General features: G+C 35.0%; 1 protein-coding gene across 1 annotated transcript; it reads left to right on the top strand.

Moving 5' to 3' along the window:
* Positions 1-14208: 14208 nt before the first annotated feature.
* On the top strand, positions 14209-20478 carry LOC148199482 (ABC transporter C family member 10-like). Its single transcript, XM_088114051.1, has 11 exons — positions 14209-16336; positions 16557-16877; positions 16962-17048; positions 17181-17768; positions 17840-18004; positions 18212-18506; positions 18649-18863; positions 18947-19252; positions 19327-19390; positions 19594-19833; positions 20179-20478. The coding sequence occupies exons 1-11, from the start codon at positions 14255-14257 to the stop codon at positions 20289-20291; spliced, it is 4476 nt and encodes a 1491-aa protein (XP_087970177.1). The 5' UTR covers positions 14209-14254; the 3' UTR covers positions 20292-20478.
* The last annotated feature ends 651 nt before the right edge of the window (positions 20479-21129 follow it).

Genomic DNA, 21129 nt, shown 5'->3' with positions numbered 1-21129 from the left:
ATGACCACTACCAAATGCCTCCTAGAAGACAACATAGAGTTAGAGAGCATTGCCCAAGAGAGCCTAAGATTGATCTTCCTTCCTTCCATGGAAAAGATGATGTAGAAGAATACCTAGAGTGGGAAATGAAAGTTGAACAATTGTTTGAGTGCCACCAAATAGATGATGAAAGGAGAGTCACCATGGCTTCTCTAAGCTTTCAAGGTTATGCCTTAATTTGGTGGACAGCCTTAGTCAAGGACCATAGGCTAAGACACTTACCTCCCATTAGGTATTGGAATGAAATGAGAGCTGCCTTGAGGAGGAGGCATGTACCAGCCTACTATGATAGAGAGATAATGGATAAACTCCATAAACTCCAACAAAGGAACATGAGTGTTGAGGAATATAGACAAAAAATGGAGTTACTCATGTTGAGAGCTGGGATAAGAGAAGAACCTAGGATAACAATTGCTAGGTTTCAAAGTGGACTCAACTATGACATAAGAGATAGGGTTGAACTTATACCCTACAATGATCTCAATGAGTTAGTCCAACTTTGTGTGAGGGTTGAGCAACAACTAAAGAGGAAAAGCTCCACCAAGAAAGATTACCCTCATAGTTCTTACCATAAGAAAGAGTATAAGAGGGAGGGTAGTCAAACCAAGCCAAGATATGAAGACAGAGAGAGAGAGAGGAAAAGAAAAAGTCAAAGAACCTTCAAAAGATCATAAGAGTAAGGAGACTAAGTGCTTTAGATGTGGGGAAAAAGGGCACTATGCATCTGAGTGCCGCAATAGAAGGTCAACTTACGTCCTTGAACATGAGAGTGAAAGTGAGGGTTCTTCATATAGTGAGTCTGAAACATCCACTTCTGAAGAAGAAGAAGCTTTACCTTGTGATGGTGACTTACTTATGGTAAGGAGACTCCTAGAAAGTAAACATGTAGAATTAGAACAGTCACAAAGAGAGAACCTATTCCACACAAGATGCAAAGTTTTAGAAAAGACATGTTCAATGATAGTGGATAGTGGCTCTTGTTGCAACTGTTGTAGTTCTAGAATGGTAGAGAAGCTTGGTTTAACCACTACTCCTCATCCTAAACCTTACAAACTTCAATGGATCAAAGAGGATGATGGAATAGTAGTTAAAGAACAAGTAAGTGTACCTATTTCCATTGGCAAATATGAAGATCAAATTGTTTGTGATATAGTACCAATGGAAGCTGGGCACATATTACTTGGAAGACCTTGGCAATATGATAAACAAGCCTTACATGATGGAGTCACCAACAAAATCACCATTCAACACAAGGGAAAGAAAATTATTTTGTGTCCTCTTACACCTTCACAAGTAAGAGAGGACCAAATAATTCTTAAAAAGAAGTTGGATGGAGAAAAGAAAAAAGAAAATAAGAAAGAAAAAAAGAATTTGGTAACCCATGCCTCAGCCCATGAAGTTGTCCAACCTCAAACCTTGAATATTTCCAAAAATCTTTTTCTTGGACAACCTCATTTCCTTCTTTATTGCAAAGAGGCATTTGTTTCAATCACTCATGAACTTGGTTCTCTACCAAAGGGGTTGCAAAAACTTTTAAAGGAATTTGATGATATATTTCCCAAAGAGGTACCAAGTGGATTACCACCTTTGAGGGGAATAGAACATCAAATAGATTTGGTGCCTGGGGCAAGCCTACCCAATAGGCCAGCCTATAGAACCAACCCTATGGAAACAAAAGAAATAGAGAAACAAGTTAATGACTTGTTGAGCAAAGGGTGGATCCAAAAGAGTTTAAGTCCCTGTGCTGTGCCTGTGTTGTTGGTCCCTAAAAAGGATGGGTCTTGGAGAATGTGTACAGATTGTAGGGCCATCAACAACATAACTGTCAAGTATAGGCATCCCATTCCTAGGCTAGATGACATGTTGGATGAATTACATGGAGCAAATCTCTTCACCAAAATTGATCTTAAAAGTGGATACCATCAAATAAGAATTCATGAAGGAGATGAATGGAAAACTGCTTTCAAGACCAAGTTTGGTTTGTATGAATGGTTAGTCATGCCCTTTGGTTTAACCAATGCTCCAAGTACATTCATGAGATTAATGAATCATGTGCTTAGGGAATGCATAGGCAGATTTGTAGTGGTCTACTTTGATGATATCTTAATCTATAGTCAAGGCCTTCAAGAACACCTTAACCATGTCAGAAAAGTCTTGCTTCTTCTTAGAGAACATCATCTCTTTGCCAACTTTGACAAATGTATTTTTTGTCAAGAAAGTGTGATTTTCCTTGGATTCAAAGTGGGAAAAGAAGGTGTACATGTTGATCCAGAGAAGATCAAGGCTATACAAGAATGGCCAATCCCTAAAAATGTAGGAGAGGTGAGAAGTTTTCATGGGTTAGCAAGTTTTTATAGGAGATTTGTGAAAGATTTCTCCACCATAGCTGCTCCTTTAAATGAGCTAGTCAAGAAAGATATGCCTTTTATTTGGGGTGATAAGCAAGAGTTGTCTTTTGAGACTTTGAAACACAAGCTAACACATGCACCTATTCTAGTTTTGCCTGATTTTTCCAAAGCCTTTGAACTAGAATGTGATGCATCTGGAGTAGGAATAGGAGCTGTTTTAATACAAGGAGGACATCCCGTAGCTTACTTTAGTGAAAAACTTAGGGGGCCTACCTTAAACTATCCTACCTATGACAAAGAGTTGTATGCCCTCATTAGAGCTTTGAAAACTTGGGAGCATTACTTGGTAACTAGAGAATTCATCATACACACTGACCATGAATCTCTCAAGTACATTAAAGGGCAAGCAAAGCTAAACAAAAGACATGCAAAGTGGGTGGAATATCTTGAGCAATTTCCCTATGTCATCAAACACAAAAAGGGGAGTACTAATGTTGTTGCGGATGCTTTATCTAGAAGACATGCATTATTAGTAACCCTAGGATCTCAAATATTAGGATTTGATGACATAAAAGAGTTATATGAAAATGATGAAACATTTGCATCCACTTATTCATCATGTCTTAAGAAGCCTTTTGATGGATTCTATCTTTCTGAGGGGTATCTTTTTAATAAAGGAAAACTTTGTATACCCCAAGGATCCATTAGAAAACTTCTTATCAAAGAGAGTCATGGAGGAGGACTCATGGGCCATCATGGAGTTGATAAAACTCTAAACATTTTGAAAAGTAAATTTTATTGGCCACACATGAGAATAGATGTTCAAAGGCATTGTTCTAAATGTATAGCTTGTTTACAAGCTAAGTCCAAAATTATGCCTCATGGACTCTATACACCTCTTCCTATAGCTAATACCCCTTGGGAGGACATAAGCATGGACTTTGTCTTAGGATTGCCAAGAACTCAAAGGGGGTATGATTCTATATTTGTGGTAGTAGATCGTTTTAGTAAAATGGCTTACCCAAAACTATAGCGTCTGATAGAGATGTGAAGTTTCTAAGCCATTTTTGGAAAACTTTATGGGAAAAGCTTGGAACTAAACTTCTATTTTCTACTACATGTCACCCACAAACTGATGGGCAAACTGAAGTAGTAAATAGATCTTTATCTACATTATTAAGGGTAATATTAAGAGGAAATAACAAATCTTGGGATGAACATCTACCTCATATTGAATTTGCTTATAATAGAGTAGTCCACAAGACTACTAATCTTTCTCCTTTTGAGGTTGTTTATGGTTTTAACCCTATCACACCTCTTGATTTACTACCTCTTCCAGAATCATCTTCTTTTCTTCATAAAGAAGGTGCTTCTAAAGCGGAGTTTATCAAGAAGTTACATGAGAAAGTTAAAATCCAAATTGAAAAACAAACTCAAAAATATGCAGAACAACAAAGGGAGAAAGAAAATAGTTTTTGAAAAAGGAGACCTAGTTTGGCTTCATTTGAGAAAGGAAAGATTTCCCTCTCAAAGGAAATCCAAACTTAGTCCAAGAGGAGATGGTCCATTCAAGGTGGTCAAAAAGATAAATGATAATGCATACATATTAGACCTTCCTGAAAGTTATGGTGTCAGTCCTACTTTTAACATCTGCGATTTAATTCCTTTCACAGGAGATGATCAACATGATGAAGCAGATCTGAGGACAGATCTTTTTCAAGAGGGAGGGTCTGATGGAAAACCATCAAGAAATCACATTGGACCTCTTACTAGAGCAATGGCTAGGAAGATTCAAGAAGAAGAAGGATCATCTAACATTTTACTTCTATGGAAGGTTACTTATAAAAATCCTTCTTCTCTTAACTAAAGCACTTATATTTTGTTTTGTAGGAATTAATAAATCTTGGAGAATATGATTGAGCCATCCAAGAAAGAACCAAGCAAAGGAGCCAAAAAGCAAAGGAGGTGCTTACGGCATGCACCAGCATTTTCCACGTGAATGTTGGCTGATTTGGAAGGAAGCACACACCTTGCTGGATGAGCTGGAATGAGGCATGGATTTTGCTTGATCAAAATCTGAATAATTTGAATTTTAGGAGGGAATTACAAACAGAATTTAGGCTCCTCTTCACCTATAAATAAGAGGGCCTTTTCTTTGTATTGGGTTACTTTTGAGCTTAGTAAATTGCTGCTGAAATTCACTACCAGCCCTATTGCTCTTGAGTCACTAATTCTCTCTACTTCCTCTTCCCTTTCCTCTAGCTTCCTTCCATTGTAGGAAGGCCTTCTGAGCTGTGAGGTTCCCACACATACTTATTCCACTCAAATACACCAACCATCAATCAATCTCACTCAGTTGCCACTGCATCCACTCTGCTGTTTTTTATCCACTGCATCAATACTGTTTTTCATCCGCTGCATCCGTTTTGTCTACAAGGCCAGGTCATTCAAGCATGGATAAGCTTCCATCAGTACCGTTGAGCGGTACTATCGCAAAGTGGGCTTTAGTTTCCCCTTAGCGGGACCCGAGCCCATTAGGGTATTTTTATACCCTAAGCTGCGCAAATGCTCTCACTTTCAGGCTCTTCTCTGCACAAACACTCCCACATACCTTTTCCAAGGTTCTCCACATCTTTTACCTCTTCTCTTTTGAAAAATTTCTGTTCCACTCACTTTCTCACTAGTGTTTCATCTAAGTTTGGGGTTGGAAGAGAGCATCTAAGCTTGGAAGCATTCTCATTGCATCTAGTATCTCCACCCAAGTAAGTAAAAGCATTTTTGTTCATTCTAGGGTTCTTGATTTTGAATGTGATTGTCAAAGCATGAATATTTAGGGGTTTTGATTTATATGCATGATTTGATGATATAATTGATGTTTGAACCGATTAAACTGCATGATTTTGATCTGGAAAACTGAAAATTGCATTTGGGTGGAGTTAGGACAGCTTAAAAAGAGGTTTTTCAAAACTCTGCAGAGTTACCGCTCAGGGTTAAATTGCCGCTGAGCGGCACTCTGCCAGACCTGAAATTTTTGAAAATTTGTGTTCTGGAATGTGGCATTGGTGGCGTTGAGGGGTAATTCTGACCCTTAGCGGTGGTTTAGCTTCGAAAGGAGTTGTATTCTATATTTTACTAATGATTAACATCATATTCTGTGATTTTGTATCTTTGTTTGATTGCAGGAATGACATCCTCTTTAGGAAAAAGAGTGAAAACCATGGCAACCAAGAGAAAGGAAAAGGAACCAGAACAGCCCCATTCTAGTAGGTTCTTCTCTCGGAAACATGAGAAGCACTTCAAGGTGGTACAAGACAGGAGACTCTTTATGGAGAGAAAAGTTGGAATGACACCTAATTTTGCTCCTCAATTTGGAGAGCAATTGTTAGGGAATGACTGGGAAAGCTAGCCACATATCCTGCACCTGCCAACATAGCTGTGGTAAAAGAATTCTACACCAATGCAAAGAAGATTGGTGATTATCCAGCTGAAAATTATCTGGGCTATGTCAGAGGCCATGCTATCAGGTATGATCCTGATTCTATTAATAACTTCCTGGATACTGTGTGGGCTGGTGAGCAATGCCAGTTTGCTCTTTGCATGGAGGAAGGGGCTGATTTTGAGGATGTAGAGAGAGTACTATGTATACCTGGAGGACACTTCCAAAGGAATAGATCTGGTTCAGTGGTAAACATTAGGAGGACTGATCTGACTCCTCTTGCAAAGTATTGGATGACATTTTCTCATGCCAACATTCAGCCATGTTCACATGTGCCAGATATTACTCTCAACAGGGCACTCTTCATCTACTGTGCTATCAGGAACTTAAATGTTAATATTGGGCAGGTGATAGCTGATGAGATTAGTGCGTGTGCCAATACCTCAAATAACAAAGCACCCCTAGGACATCCCTCCTTAATCACTCACCTTTGCAAGATAGCTGGGGTGGACACTTCTGCTCCACCATTTGAAAGGCCAAGAAAAGCCATTGATGAGGCCTATTACAGACAGTACTGTGGAGGTGAGGAGGCAGCTCAGCCAGTTCCACCACGCCATGCTCGCAGAGAGAGAGGGCAAGCACAGAGCCAGACATCTGCTGAGACACATGAAGCAGAACCGTTCCAGATGAGGGACATGTACATGTCTCTTATAGGTGCTCAGTTACAATCCATTCATAGAGGGCAGGTGGCTACGGCTGAGATGATTGTGGGATGTATGATACACCTCCAGCTCAAAGGTGGACATGGAGGAATTCCATAATGTGGTAGCTTGGCTAGAGGAGCCGGTGCAAGGAGGAGGATCTGAAGCAGCTGAAGCTTCAGATAGGGAGATGGAAGAAGGTGAAGCTGATGATGATGATGCATTTGAAGATGATGAAGATGATGAAGATGAAGAAGAAGAGGAAGATACAGAGGACAGCTCAGATTGATGAGGAGCTGAGATAGCATTTACTGATGAATGCTATCATGAACTTATGCTTTTGTTGGTTTAAGTGTTCTGAACTTATTTACTTTTGTTTTAGATTAAGGTTGATGTACTCTATTGGAAACCTGGTTTGTTATGATGGTTTGCTATTGACTGTGATTGTGTGATAAGTAATGCTTGATGATGATTATTGATTGATTGATGTTGAGATAGATGTGCACATTAAATGCTTATACAGGTGATTCACAAGCTTTGTGAACAAGTGCAGGATATTATGATTGTGATTGTGAGATTAAGCAGGATGTATATGTCAAATGTGAATGAGCCTATTTGTGAGGTTTTGAGCTCCAAAGTTTTTATTGATTGAATGCTATTACTTTGAAAGCATGAATGATTTTGCCCAGGTTTTCTATGATTGAATCAATTGCTTGTTTTGCATCATATGATCAAGGCCGTTTGTTGGAACCCTTTTTATTGGCCAAATTCATGAAGTTAGCCCACTAAAAGAAAACACTTTGTGTTCTATCCTTTGAACCCTTAGCCTTGAACATAAATTGAAAACCCTTGTTGAAAAGCTTTACCTTGAGTTAAGTAGAAAATCTTTTGTGGTATTGTTAAATGTTCAAGTTTGGGGTTGTTGGGAAAGCATGAAAAAGAAAAAGGAAAAGCATTGAGCTAAAAGTTAAGAATAAGAATGTGAAAAGAAAAGAAAAAGAGAAAGAAAAGAAAAGAAAAAGCAAAGCTCAATGTAAAGACAAGTTGGGAAAAATAAGAATAATTGTGTTGTTATGATTCTCTTAACTCAAGGATTTTGTGATCCAGAAAAACCAATTTTCTTGATTAGCCCAGCCACGTTATAAGCCATTGAAAAGTCCTTGTGATGATGCATGCTTGTAAATGTTTTGATTGTGGTTAAATGAAAGGCAAAGTTGATTCATGTGACATTGTGGTAGTGGAGTGAATGAGTGATTACCTCTTATACACTTGTGTGTGAGTGAAACACTTTACCTGGTGAGGAAGTATTCCATGAGCACATGAACATCCATGCTTAATTGATTGATCATTCATGAAAAATAGCATTTGTTTGATATTAACTGACTTTGTGAACACTAAAGCATGTGCACATCTTGATTGAAATCTTGGTCAAAAGTTTGATTGAAGTCTTTGCTTATCTTGAAAAGAAATTTTTGAATGAATGAACCATCATATGAATTGGTAGAAGATTGAGTTACATCTTGTTTGCTTGAGGATAAGCAAAGTTCTAAGTTTGGGGTTGTTATTTTCATGCTTGAAATTGATACTAAAAGCAACCTTTAACACTTAGGATGTCCTAGGGTTTGTATCTTTGGCAGAAACGAAGCAAACACTCTCTCTTCCACCCCCTTTGAAGGAGGATCTTGGATGCTCAGGCTACCTCTTCACCTTTCTAGGGTTTTATCTTTCATTCTTTCATTATTATTCATCTAGTTTCACCATGAATATGGTGAACTAAACCTTGTATTGTTGTTGGGGAATCAATGTAGTCTTGTGAAACTCTCATATATGGAATTTGTTTTTACATCTTATATTTAAGACCTATGCTTTCTTTCATCATTAGTTAGGGTTTTTCCTCTTTGCTCAATGCTTGCTTTGTTTAACTCATTCAATGCATGATTATTGATTTTGTCGATACGGAAACGTACGGGGAAGTCTAGATCCGGGGAATTTCTCCCAATAGTATATTGGTTGCCGTTAAGCTCCTGCACTAAAAGAACTAATTATTAGGAATGCTAGGAATTGTATGAACTCGTAATTAGGGATAGGCCTTCTTGCAAGGTAATTTAGAGAGTGGCATTAACAATGATGAAAAGAATGTTGAATTCCTAAAGTATATGAGAGTGGATAAGATGAAATTGATAACCCCAACAACATACTCATCCATATATTCCATTGAAGTGTTTGTATTTTGTTTTAGCCATTGATCACATTCATGCATACATGTTTATTTTCTGTTTTGCATATTAAACTTCACTTATTTCGTTCTTAAGTCTTAAATAATCAACAAATCACATAACTAAACTAGGCCGTGAGTCCTTTGGGAGAACGATACTTGGTCTTACCGAGTTTATTACTTGATACGATTCGGTCACACTTGCCGATTGTTCAACAAGTTTGTGGCGCCGTTTTTCGGTGTTCATAAATTTGTCATCACTCATCAGCAACCTCACTTCACTCCTAACGACCACCGCTTGCTCTTCCCTCCAGAGGCAACGCACTCGTAGGCGAGGTGGAAGCTGTGCTCGTAGCCGTCACACATGACGAGGTGGTGGTGGCTCCCGGCGGTAAGGTTTTGGCGAACAAAGAGGAAGACGAAGGGATCTCGTTTTCGGTTTCGAGTTTGGTCACCTTTAGTCTCTGCGTGGAGGGGGAGATTTTGGAGCCGCCTCGTAGATTTGGTTGCTCACGAGAAAGAAGAGGAAAAGGGGAAGGGGGCGGAGCAGCGGGGCAGTTCGGAGGGGCGCTGTGCAACGGAGGCGGAGCAGCAAGGGCGGTGCAGCCAGGGGGCGAGAGCGAGAACAATGGTGAAAAAGTCTTCTGCACGAGAAAGGAAGAACATTTGTTTCTCAAGGAAGAAGGAAATGAAACACTATTGTAGGTTAAGTTTTTTTGAGGCAGCGGGGTTAAGAGGTAAGCAATACAAACATATATGCCTCGGTTGTACTCTCCAACGAGGCATATAGTCCTTAGAAAAAAAAATATGAAATTGTTATACGCCTGGTTCCCGCTTAAACCGATGCATAAACATGGTTTCACACCGGTTCTGAATGAATCGAAGCCATAGGCTCTGCGCAGACTTCAAATTTCAGAGACCTGTTAGGGAGCAAGTGAGCTTTTAGGCATCAATTGTAGTATCAACCGAGGTAATATGCCTTATATGCTTCGGTTCCCCTTGAACCGAGGCATATAAGTTTTCTTAAATTACAAAAATATCACCGTGTTTTGATAGGCTTCGGTTTCACCTAAACCGAAACCTATAACATGAGTTAAAAAACAGTTTTTTTACTAGTGAAAATACTTATAAACTAAGGTTGTGTTCGTATAGATGGATTTACTGTTAAGAAAGACGGATATGCGAGTGACATGTTGTTCGTTTGCAACGATTTGAGAGTAATTACGAGCGAAGATTTGCGGGATTGAAGAGAGATTCTATCTTCGCAGAGAAGAGGAGATTTGCAGGTAAAGAATGAAGTTTTACAATATTATCCTTTCTCGTGGCTTTGCATATAAAACTATTCATTTATAAGATAACTTCCATGATTGCTCAAAATAATGATGAGATGTAAGAAACTGAGACTCGCTCCTTATATATTATTATTATATATTATTATTATATACAACTAATAATAATAATAATAAAATAATAATAATAATAATACAATTTATTTTCATCTAAAAAATTAATTTTTCTTTTTCTTTTTTTTTACAATATTAAAATTAATTTTAATAATTAATTTTAATTTTTTACAATATTAAAATTAATTTTAATAATTAATTTTAATTTTTTACTATTTATAAACTCTTTTACAATTAAATATAACATTAACAATTATCATTTTATATTACATTAATAACTAAGGGCATTATGGTAATCTTCAATTTCTATCAATTAAACAAAATTTGTTTATCTGTCACATCAATCAAATCCTACACTAATTCTCATAAACTTTACTTCCAAATTCACTCTTAATTACCCACAAATCCACTCAAAAAAACAACTCAAAAATTACCCTTAAATCCACACAAATTCATTCAAATCATCTCCCCCAAATCATCTCCCCCAAATCTCTCCAAACAAACACACCCTAAGAGGTGATAATAGTAAAACTAGGAATAGTGATAATACTTGTAAACCAAGAGTAGTAATAATACTTGTAAACCAAGAATAATAATAATACTTGTAAACCAAGAATAATAATAATACTTGTAAACCAAAAGTGGTGATAATACTTGGATATCATAAATGCTTAAACTTGAATAGTCAAAATTAACTAGAAAAATTAGAAATGATTTAGAATACTCGGAAATTAAAAATGATTGAGAATACTTAATATATATTATCAAGAATAATTTATACTTATTTGTAATCTTATACAAAATTAGCATAACATGTAAAAGTTCTTAAGAGATATTTAAATGTAATTTAGGATATAAAAATAATGTGTTATTGTTTATTTTGTTTATTTTGTTTAAAATGTTTTTCTAAACATTTTATTATAAATGCGCATATCTAACAACGATTGCATATTGTCTGACCTTGCAATGTTTATTAAGTATTTATTTGAAAAAAAAAATTAAAACACTATTCAATGCACTATTTCTCCAGTACTTCACATTTCACATTACATTTTCCAATTCCTATCGCTTACCCTTCTCTGTTTTCTCATCACTCCTCCTCTCTTAATATTTTGATTTAATAATTTATTTTTTTCCTTAGCCTTATGCAACGATTTTTTTTATATATTTTTTAATCATTAACTTTTTGTAAAAGGTAAAGTAAAAAATCAAATACCTTTTCTAAAACTCAATGAAAGTTTTATTGTGAATGACGCTTTTATATTCGATAGGTGATTATGATTTTTTTTGAAAAAAATTAAATAATCAGCTACCATTCAATATGCTAACTCTTAGTTGAAAGTTTTTAATTTATAAAAACTAACTTATTGAATTCGAAAGGTTTGGTAAACTAATTAATAAATTAATTTGTAAATTTAAAATAAGATATATATATATATATATATATATATATATATAATAAGTTTTAGCATTAATTAAATTTATATATTGTTATTTTCAAAACTTTAAGTTTTTATTTATCTAAATTAATATTAATTGCATTGAATTTATTTATTTTTATAACATTTATTGTGTAATTTTCATATAGTATCATATAAATGAAATATTGGTTGTTTTCAATTTTTAATGAAAATCTTTTTTAGTTTAAACTGTATAAAAAGCTAAAACGTAACCTAATATAAATAATATAATAATTCGAGGTGAAAAGATGAAAACAAAATTGACGAGAGAAGAAACAAATGAAAAAGACAAGCTGCTCAGCATAAAAACAATAATAAAAGCTCATATGTATTTTTCTAATAACCTCGTGGTTTCCATTATAATTTAAATAAAAACTCATATGTCAAAACTACTTTGGCCAAAACCAAGACAACTTTAGATTATATTAATGTCAATACCGAATCATATGAAATTTTATATTATAATTCCATATATACTTACAAATTTCATTTGTCCATGTACCTTTAACCCGTCGCGATCTCCTCACTTTCATGCATAAGAAATAGATACTACATCCGCGTAAGCCTATACTATACATTTTAAATATTTATGTTAATTTTTTAAAGTTCTAAACAATAATTTTATATTATTCCAATAGTAAAAGTGAAACAGAAATATTTAAGTATTTTTATTTTTTTCACCTATCAGTCTACATTTTTTATAAGGAGTGTTAGAAGAATAGGTGAAAAGAAAAGTCACATCGTGTTAGAAATTCCACGAATTAAAATTAAATTCATATATTTACTAGAGATAAAAGATTAAATTAGAGTATGTAATAATTGAATCTTTATCTTATAATTAGTCAATTTTGTAAAAGTTAAATTTAAGTCTAACTTAATTTTAGAGTTTTTCTTAATACAATTTGAGTTTATAATAATCTTTATTTTTTTTAACGTGATATATTAAAAATGATGAAAAATTAAATTTTAATTTCAACTTAATCTAACAAACCAGTTTATAAGATTGAATTAAATTTAAAATTTTCTTAGTTAAGTGAGAATTTATTTATGCAAAATCTATTATTTTATTCCTTGATTGGATCACTATCCTACCTTGTCATGTATTTGATTTTTTCTAACTAAATTTGCTATTTGTTGAAATTCATATGTTTGTTCACAATGAGATGTGTTAAAAAAATTTATATTGTCTAAAAATATAATCAATTTACATTATATATTATATTGTAAATGCAAATTCATTTTAAAAACTGATTTTTTAAGATGGGTTTAAAATCTATCTTTTATTTAAAAAAAATTAAGAAAAAAAATAAAAAATACTGCTGTCTAACAACTAGTAAGATCAAATTATATTATTTAAGTACATGTAAATTTTATTTTCCAAGCGCTCTTGTAAAAATTATATCAAACTTAGTTTGTTTTAAGCTTATATTAGATTTAAAAATACATCAATGAAGACATGGTACTAGGGTTTCCATCGATTTTGTCTCTTCACTCTTCCGGTGTACAACCTCTGGTTTTCCTTTCAGACAACGTTATCTTCCACAAAATGGAAAAATAAGAGAATATTTGACCCCAACTTTGATTTTTCAATAACACGGACAAACAATCTTTCGTTTTTACGTTAAGAGAAGACCACATTCTTAAGAAGCTATTTTTCCAATGATATTCTATTCCAGTGCTCATCATATAAATTTTTTAATTCACTCTCACCATTATATTATACATACAATAAAATAAGCACAGTAGAAAAGGCTGGCATTTTACTTTTTCCACCATCGATCATGTAGTTTTTCTTTATTTAATAAACTAGTTACATATTATTGGTTCCTTCTCCTTGTTTCAATGTGTCTTATTATATGATTATTATACACTCAGTTAGATGGTGTGAATGATTTGTTTTACTTCTACACCCAAAGTCATGCAATCACGTCACTAGAAAAATTCACTGCACAATTATTTACATGTTTGTTTTCTAATCGTTGTCTCTCTCTTCTTTAAGTTGACAAAATGGTTTTTTAGTACATGTATATATGAACTACTTTGGAGTGATAAAACTACAAACAGATCTTGTTCCGTACAAAGGTTCTTCAGAATTATTATATATCTTTCTGTGCTACACTATATATCCATCAGATTTTCCTTTTCAGAGTTACTTAAATGGTTCATCTTTCATTTTTTAATTCAGCTTCGTGATTTTCGATAACTGCTGCTGTTAAGTATGTGGTCACTCACTATAACAACTTAAACATTTAGAAGAATTCAAAATTTCCATTCTTTTGAGTGTTGACTTTTACACATGTTTCATGTTTTCAAATCCAACAGGGCTGAGTATTTTGATTTAAACCACCCTAAAACCTGCAACAGCATGGTAGAGGAGTTTTCAAATTTTGAGTTCACCTGAATTACAGATATTTAAGTCTGATGCATTTAGTCCTTGGATAACTAAATAGGTTTGATCTGCAAATCTACCAAAAATTTTAGATTTTAATATAAATATATGTAAAAATAAGATGTATAAGTTAGATGAAAGTAATGTTTTTAAAAATGATAAGTGGAATTTTAGTACCTTCATAATATTGTGACCATTTTTTGGTTCACTTTTTAAAGGAAAAAACATTACGACAATGTTTTGTTTATAAAGATGTAACTTTCATGTCCTTCATATCAGAGTTTGAGCGGCAAAGAAAACTTACAGTGATGGAGGATTTTTGGAGCATGGCTTGTGGAGAAACTGATTGTCTTGGGAATGGAGGAAAACCACCCTTCTGTTACGATTTCAAGTTTTTGAAAGATCCTTCTACGTGCACCATTCAATTCTTGATCATCTGCTTTGATGTTTTGCTACTGATCATGCTAGCATTCATTTTGATACAGAAGTCTTTGTTCAAACCACTTCGTGGTCAGTTTCAGGTGGAAATATATTCAAACTTGCAGCTAGTTTCAGCCATTTCCAATTGTTTTCTAGGGCTGTTGTATGTGTGCTTAGGCATTTGGATTTTAGAGGAGGAATTAAGAAAGAGACACACTCTCTTCCCTCTTAAGTTGTGGTTGGCAGAGCTTTTTCAAGGATTCAGATGGCTTTTTGTAGGCCTAAGTGTAAGTCTTCAGTTGAAACAACTTCGAAGAGCATGGTTGTGGTTGTTTTCTCTTGTTACGTTTTTTGTTTCATTTATCTTCTGTGTTCTATCCATGTCTTACGCAATTAGTAGCAGAAAATTGACCTTCAAGGAAGCTTTCGATTTTCTGTCTTTTCCAGGATCAGTTTTGCTTCTCTTGTGTACTTATAAAGTACATAAACGTGACGGAGAAATTGATGAAGGCCTTTACGACCCTTTGAATGATCACTGTAGTGAGGTTGATCCAGATAATTATGTGACTCCATTTGCCAAAGCTGGATTCCTTAGTAAGATGTCATTTTGGTGGTTGAATCCATTGATGAAAAGGGGTCAAGAGAAAACACTTCAGGATGAGGATATACCCACGTTGCGAGAATCAGATCGAACAGAAAGTTGCTACTTGTCCTTTTTAGAACGTTTGAACAGAGAAAAAGGAAAAGAACCATTATCACAATCATCAGTGTTGTGGACCATAGTTTGGTGCCACAGGAGAGAGATTTTGATGACTGGATTTTTTGCTCTGCTAAAGGTACTCACCTTGTCCACTGGTCCTGTACTTCTGAATGCTTTTATATTAGTTTCTGAGGGTAATGGAAGTTTCAAATATGAGGGTTATGTATTGGTCATATTACTTTTCATCATAAAGATCATCGAGTCCCTGTCTCAAAGACAGTGGTATTTCCGCAGTAGGCTTGTTGGAATGAAAGTTAGATCACTGCTTACTGCAGCCATTTATAAAAAATTATTGAGGTTATCTAGTGCGGCTAGATTGACACACTCTGGTGGTGAGATAATGAATTATGTGACTGTGGATGCTTACAGAATTGGAGAATTTCCATATTGGTTTCACCAGTCATGGACAACAAGCCTCCAAATATGTATTGCTATAGTTATACTTTTTCATGCTATTGGAATAGCAACAATATCCTCATTGGTGGTGATAGTCCTCACTGTGCTTTGCAACGCTCCACTAGCAAAGTTGCAGCATAAGCTTCAGAGCCAACTCATGGTGGCACAAGATGAGCGATTGAAGGCGAGTTCTGAGGCTCTTACAAATATGAAAGTGCTGAAGCTGTATGCATGGGAAACTCATTTCAGAAAGGCTATAGAAAGACTTAGGAATTTGGAACTGAAACTTTTACGTTCAGTGCAACTGAAAAAGGCGTACAACATCTTTCTTTTCTGGTCCTCACCGATTTTGGTCTCTGCTGCTTCTTTTGGGACATGTTACTTCTTGAATATTCCTCTGCATGCAAATAATCTTTTCACATTTGTGGCCACCATACGCCTTGTGCAGGAGCCAATTACAGCCATCCCAGATGTTATTGGGGTGGTCATTCAAGCAAAAGTGGCATTTTACCGGATTATTCAGTTCCTTAATGCACCTGAATTGCAAAGTGTAAATTTCAGGAATAAAAGTTTTGATGGCAGTAAAGGGTCAATTACAATCAAATCTGCTGACTTTTCATGGGAAGGTAATGAATCAAAGTCAACACTGAGGAACATAAACTTGGAGATCAGACAAGGACAAAAGTTTGCTATTTGTGGAGAAGTTGGCTCAGGCAAATCAACCCTCTTGGCTACAATTCTCGGAGAGGTTCCAAGGATAAAAGGAACTGTAAGATTTGATTCCTTTTATGCTTCTATATTATAGAATACACTATTGAATCTTTGGGTACTGTTATTGGCTATATATAATGTTCATGACATTTCTACTTCATAATCAGTAGTTATTTTTAGCATATGCATTCAACTCACTATACTGAGTACTATTTTTTCTTATCCTTCTTTTCAGATGTAATATCAATAGGTGTTTAATTCTCTCTATTGAATTTCAGATTGGAGTTTATGGAAAGTTTGCATATGTTTCTCAAACAGCATGGATACAGACTGGTACTATACGGGAAAATATTTTGTTTGGATCAGATTTGGATGCTCATAGATATCAAGAAACACTTCGTAGATCATCACTACTAAAGGATTTGGAGCTGTTTCCCCACGGAGATCTCACTCAAATAGGTGAGAGAGGAGTTAACTTGAGTGGAGGCCAGAAGCAGCGAATTCAACTTGCGCGTGCTCTTTATCAGAATGCTGATGTATATCTCTTGGATGATCCATTCAGTGCTGTTGATGCACATACTGCCACAAATTTGTTTAATGTAATGTCATCTTCCTTACTTCACACTCTACCATCATGTTTTATGTGACAGTCTTTATTCAAATAAGGTTTTTAAATTTTGCAGGAATACATCATGGATGGTCTGAAAGAGAAAACTGTTTTACTCGTTACTCATCAAGTTGACTTTCTACCAGCGTTTGATTCTGTTTTGGTAATTCAATAAAACCAGAACATGATTATGCTGAATGTCTTCTTTTCTCTGTTTCCTGCACATTACTAGTGATAGTAAATTAGAAATGAATTGGAAGTTACTGACGTTCCTTTTTTTTTATCTTTTCCCCAGTTGATGTCAAATGGGGAAATCCTAGAATCTGCTCCTTACCATCATTTGTTGTCCACAAGCCAAGAATTCCAAGATCTTGTTAATGCTCACAAAAAAACTGCTGGTTCTAACAATCCTATGAATGTGTCTTCTTCCAAGAGGCCTTCAATATCTGCTAAAGAGATTACACAAGCTTTCAAGGAGAACCAATCAAAAGACACATATGGAAATCAGCTAATAAAGGAAGAAGAGAGAGAGATAGGAGACACGGGGTTGAAGCCTTACTTGCAGTATTTGAATCAGGCGAAAGGCTATGTATACTTCTTTGTGACTTCTCTTTGTCACCTCTTGTTTGTCATTTGCCAGATATTGCAAAACTCATGGATGGCTGCTAATGTTGACAATAACAAAGTTAGCACATTGCGGCTGATTGTTGTTTACTTCGTGATTGGGGCTTTTTCTACTGTTTTTCTTCTGATCAGAACTGTACTTCTAGTTTCCTTGGGCATTCAATCATCAAAATATATATTTTTACAGTTAATGAACTCCCTTTTCCGTGCACCAATGTCCTTTTATGATTCTACACCATTGGGAAGAATACTTAGTAGGGTATGTATGTTGAATAATTTCTTTCGATGCTATGAATTATAATAGTATTTTGATAGTCATTTTCTATGTAGGTCTCATCAGATCTAAGCATTATGGATATTGATATCCCTTTTATTATTGCTTATACTGTGGGAGGTACTACAAACTTCTATACCAACCTCATAGTTTTAGCAATTATCACTTGGCAAATCTTGTTTATCGCTGTACCGATGGTTTACATTGCAATACGCTTGCAGGTAATGGCAAATTCTTCTTTTAAAATTACTGTGATACTAAAATGGTGTCTTCTATTTTGACTGGCACTATCAATTTGACTATATAATGCTCATTGTTCTTTAGCTTTTAGCAGCTATCTTTTGGTAACTTTTTCTTGATCTTTTAGTATATACAATATTGATATTCATGTTTGGAAACTGAACAAAGTATTTCCATTTTAAAACTAGAAATACTATTTTTCCACCGCAAAAGAAGTGATGCGGATGAATGGCACAACAAAGTCCTTTGTAGCTAATCATGTAGCAGAAACTAATGCTGGAGTTGTGACAATAAGAGCCTTTGAAGAAGACGATCGTTTCTTTGAGAAGAGTCTTGATCTAATTGACATCAATGCTAGTCCCTTCTTCCATAGTTTTGCCTCAAATGAGTGGCTGATTCAGAGATTGGAAATAGTTAGTGCAGTGCTTCTTTCCTCCACAGCACTATGCATGGTTACACTTCCACCAGGGACTTTCAGCTCTGGTGAGACTTCTGTCATGTTACATGTGAAATATAATGGATTTTAGCACTACAACTATCTTCACAGTGTTTTACTTTTATCATCAAACAGTATCAGTATCTCCCTATATGCAAGTTTATTAATTTCAAATATCCTTTGTTCTAGGATTCATTGGCATGGCTCTATCTTATGGCCTTACACTAAATGCTCAACTAGTATTTTCAATTCAGAGTCAATGCAATCTAGCAAATTACATAATTTCTGTGGAGAGGCTAAATCAGTATATGCATATACCAAGTGAGGCCCCAGAAGTAATAGAAGGAAATCGTCCTCCTTCAAATTGGCCAGTTGCTGGTAAAGTAGAGCTAAAATACTTGCAGGTAATTGATACTTCAAATGTGAATCATAATGTTCAAACATGAAATGATATGCATATATAATTTGCTTGTTTGTACCAAGACAGGTACGATACAGGCCTGATGGACCACTTATACTTCATGGAATCACATGCACATTCAAAGCAGGACACAAGATTGGAATCGTTGGAAGGACAGGCAGTGGAAAGTCCACTCTTATCAGTGCATTATTCCGTCTGGTGGAGCCAGCAGGTGGAAAAATTGTAGTTGATGGCATAGACATATCTTCAATTGGCCTTCATGATTTGAGGTCACGTTTTGGAGTTATACCTCAGGATCCTACCCTTTTTAATGGAACTGTTAGATATAATTTAGACCCTTTATCTCAATACTCTGATCAGGAGATATGGGAGGTAAAACCAACCACATTCTGTTTATTTTTGTGCTTAACTTTTCAAATGAAGCTTAATTTTTGGTCAACATGAAGGTTCTTGGGAAATGTCAGTTACGAGAAGTTGTCCAAGAGAAATTTGAGGGTCTAAACTCCCCAGGTACATTGGCAATTTTATGGTAATCAAGGTTTGAAATCTCAGTTGGGTTTTGTGACAATACATAATATTGTTGGAAAATGCAGAAATGAGGTTCATGCAGCCACAGTTGTGGTTGTAAACTGTTGTTTTTTTCAAACATTGGTGGTCATTATGTCACTAGTACTTTCCTGGGTAATAACAGCTAGAAAAATGTTGTTATACAGTTGTTGAAGATGGATCAAACTGGAGCATGGGACAGAGGCAATTATTTTGTTTGGGGCGTGCACTTTTAAGGAGAAGTAGGATATTGGTGTTGGATGAAGCTACTGCATCAATTGACAATGCAACTGATTTAATTCTACAGAAAACAATCAGGACTGAGTTTGCAGATTGCACAGTGATTACAGTAGCACACAGGATACCAACTGTGATGGATTGCACTATGGTTCTTTCACTCAGTGATGGTAATTTGGATATAGAAAACCAAAACCTTTATCAAACTATCCATAACTCCATTCTCATTTTCTTATGCTAATATCAAACTAATAAAGAATGCAAATAGTTGAGTTTATACCTTCCTAACTAGAATTCTACCTGTAACACTTGGCTTGGCACTCACCACGGATTGCATAGGCATGCTGTTTAGCATAGGTTTGCTTGCATTCACTAGTTAAAGGGCAATGTGATAAACAATGGGTTAGTTGATTTGGACACCTTGTAGAATATGGAGAACTTGTTTTACACACTTGAATTTTTTTATTAAAATAAATGTGATGATTTTTTTTTTATCATTTACTTGCTTTTTACAGGAAGGTTGGTGGAGTATGATGAACCAACGAAGTTGATGGCGAAAGAAGGATCGCTGTTCAAGCAACTTGTGAAGGAGTACTGGTCTCATTTCCAATCCGCAGAATCACATTGATCATGCAAAAATGTTTGATTTATGTCAATATTGTTGTGTCTATCGTTTGCTTTGAAGAAGTTTTGAGGCTATAAAGTAAATGATAACGTGTTAGTATTGATATAAATAAACTACGAGACGAAGAGGTATTTGTTGTTATATATATGTTCTATAAAGGTTATGTAACAACCTTATATCAATCAATTTAGAAGTTTTATATATTTTTATTATTCCTTACAAGCTGATATCAGAGTTTTAACCAGACCTGATGTATATAACTAAGCTGCAATTTAGCTAAGAGAGAAGAGAATACAACACAAAGATTTAAGATAAAATTCTCCACTTTGATGGTCTGCATTATCATAATTGGAGTGAGTCGAGGAAAAGTTTTTCTATGCGCCAAGGATTTATGGAGCTTGATTGAAACTAGTTTTGAAGAGCTTGGTGAAAGGGTTGTTTTGACTAGTGCAATGATGCAACAATTGAATAACACCAAAACAAATGTAAAGGAAAAACACAAGAAAGAAGGAGAGTTGAATTTTGTTTTTGTTAGAAAATTGCTTCGGGACTGCACCTTTTAATTCTGTTTTATTTTTTATTTCCCTAGTTTTAAGGAATCATTTGTTATTTTGATTCATGCATTTTATTTAATGAATTAATTCAATTCTAGGAACACATTGTTAGTGGATAGTTATTTTTAAATTTTATAAATTGTAACGATTCAATAAAATAAGTTTTTATTGTTCTCCTTCCATATATTCTCGTTCAATATATTTTCTCGTTCCTTTTTTTTCATTTTTGTTCTCTGTTAAAAGAAACTTTGCTTTCTTATAAACACTAACAATTGCTATCAGAGCTT

Source organism: Vigna umbellata, chromosome 4, assembly GCF_029865625.1.
Source record: "Vigna umbellata cultivar VRB3 chromosome 4, Vumbellata_1.0, whole genome shotgun sequence".
Classification (NCBI taxonomy): Eukaryota; Viridiplantae; Streptophyta; class Magnoliopsida; order Fabales; family Fabaceae; genus Vigna; species Vigna umbellata.
The sequence above is the reverse complement of the archived record's forward strand: the minus strand, read 5'-3'. Positions and strand labels throughout refer to the sequence as shown.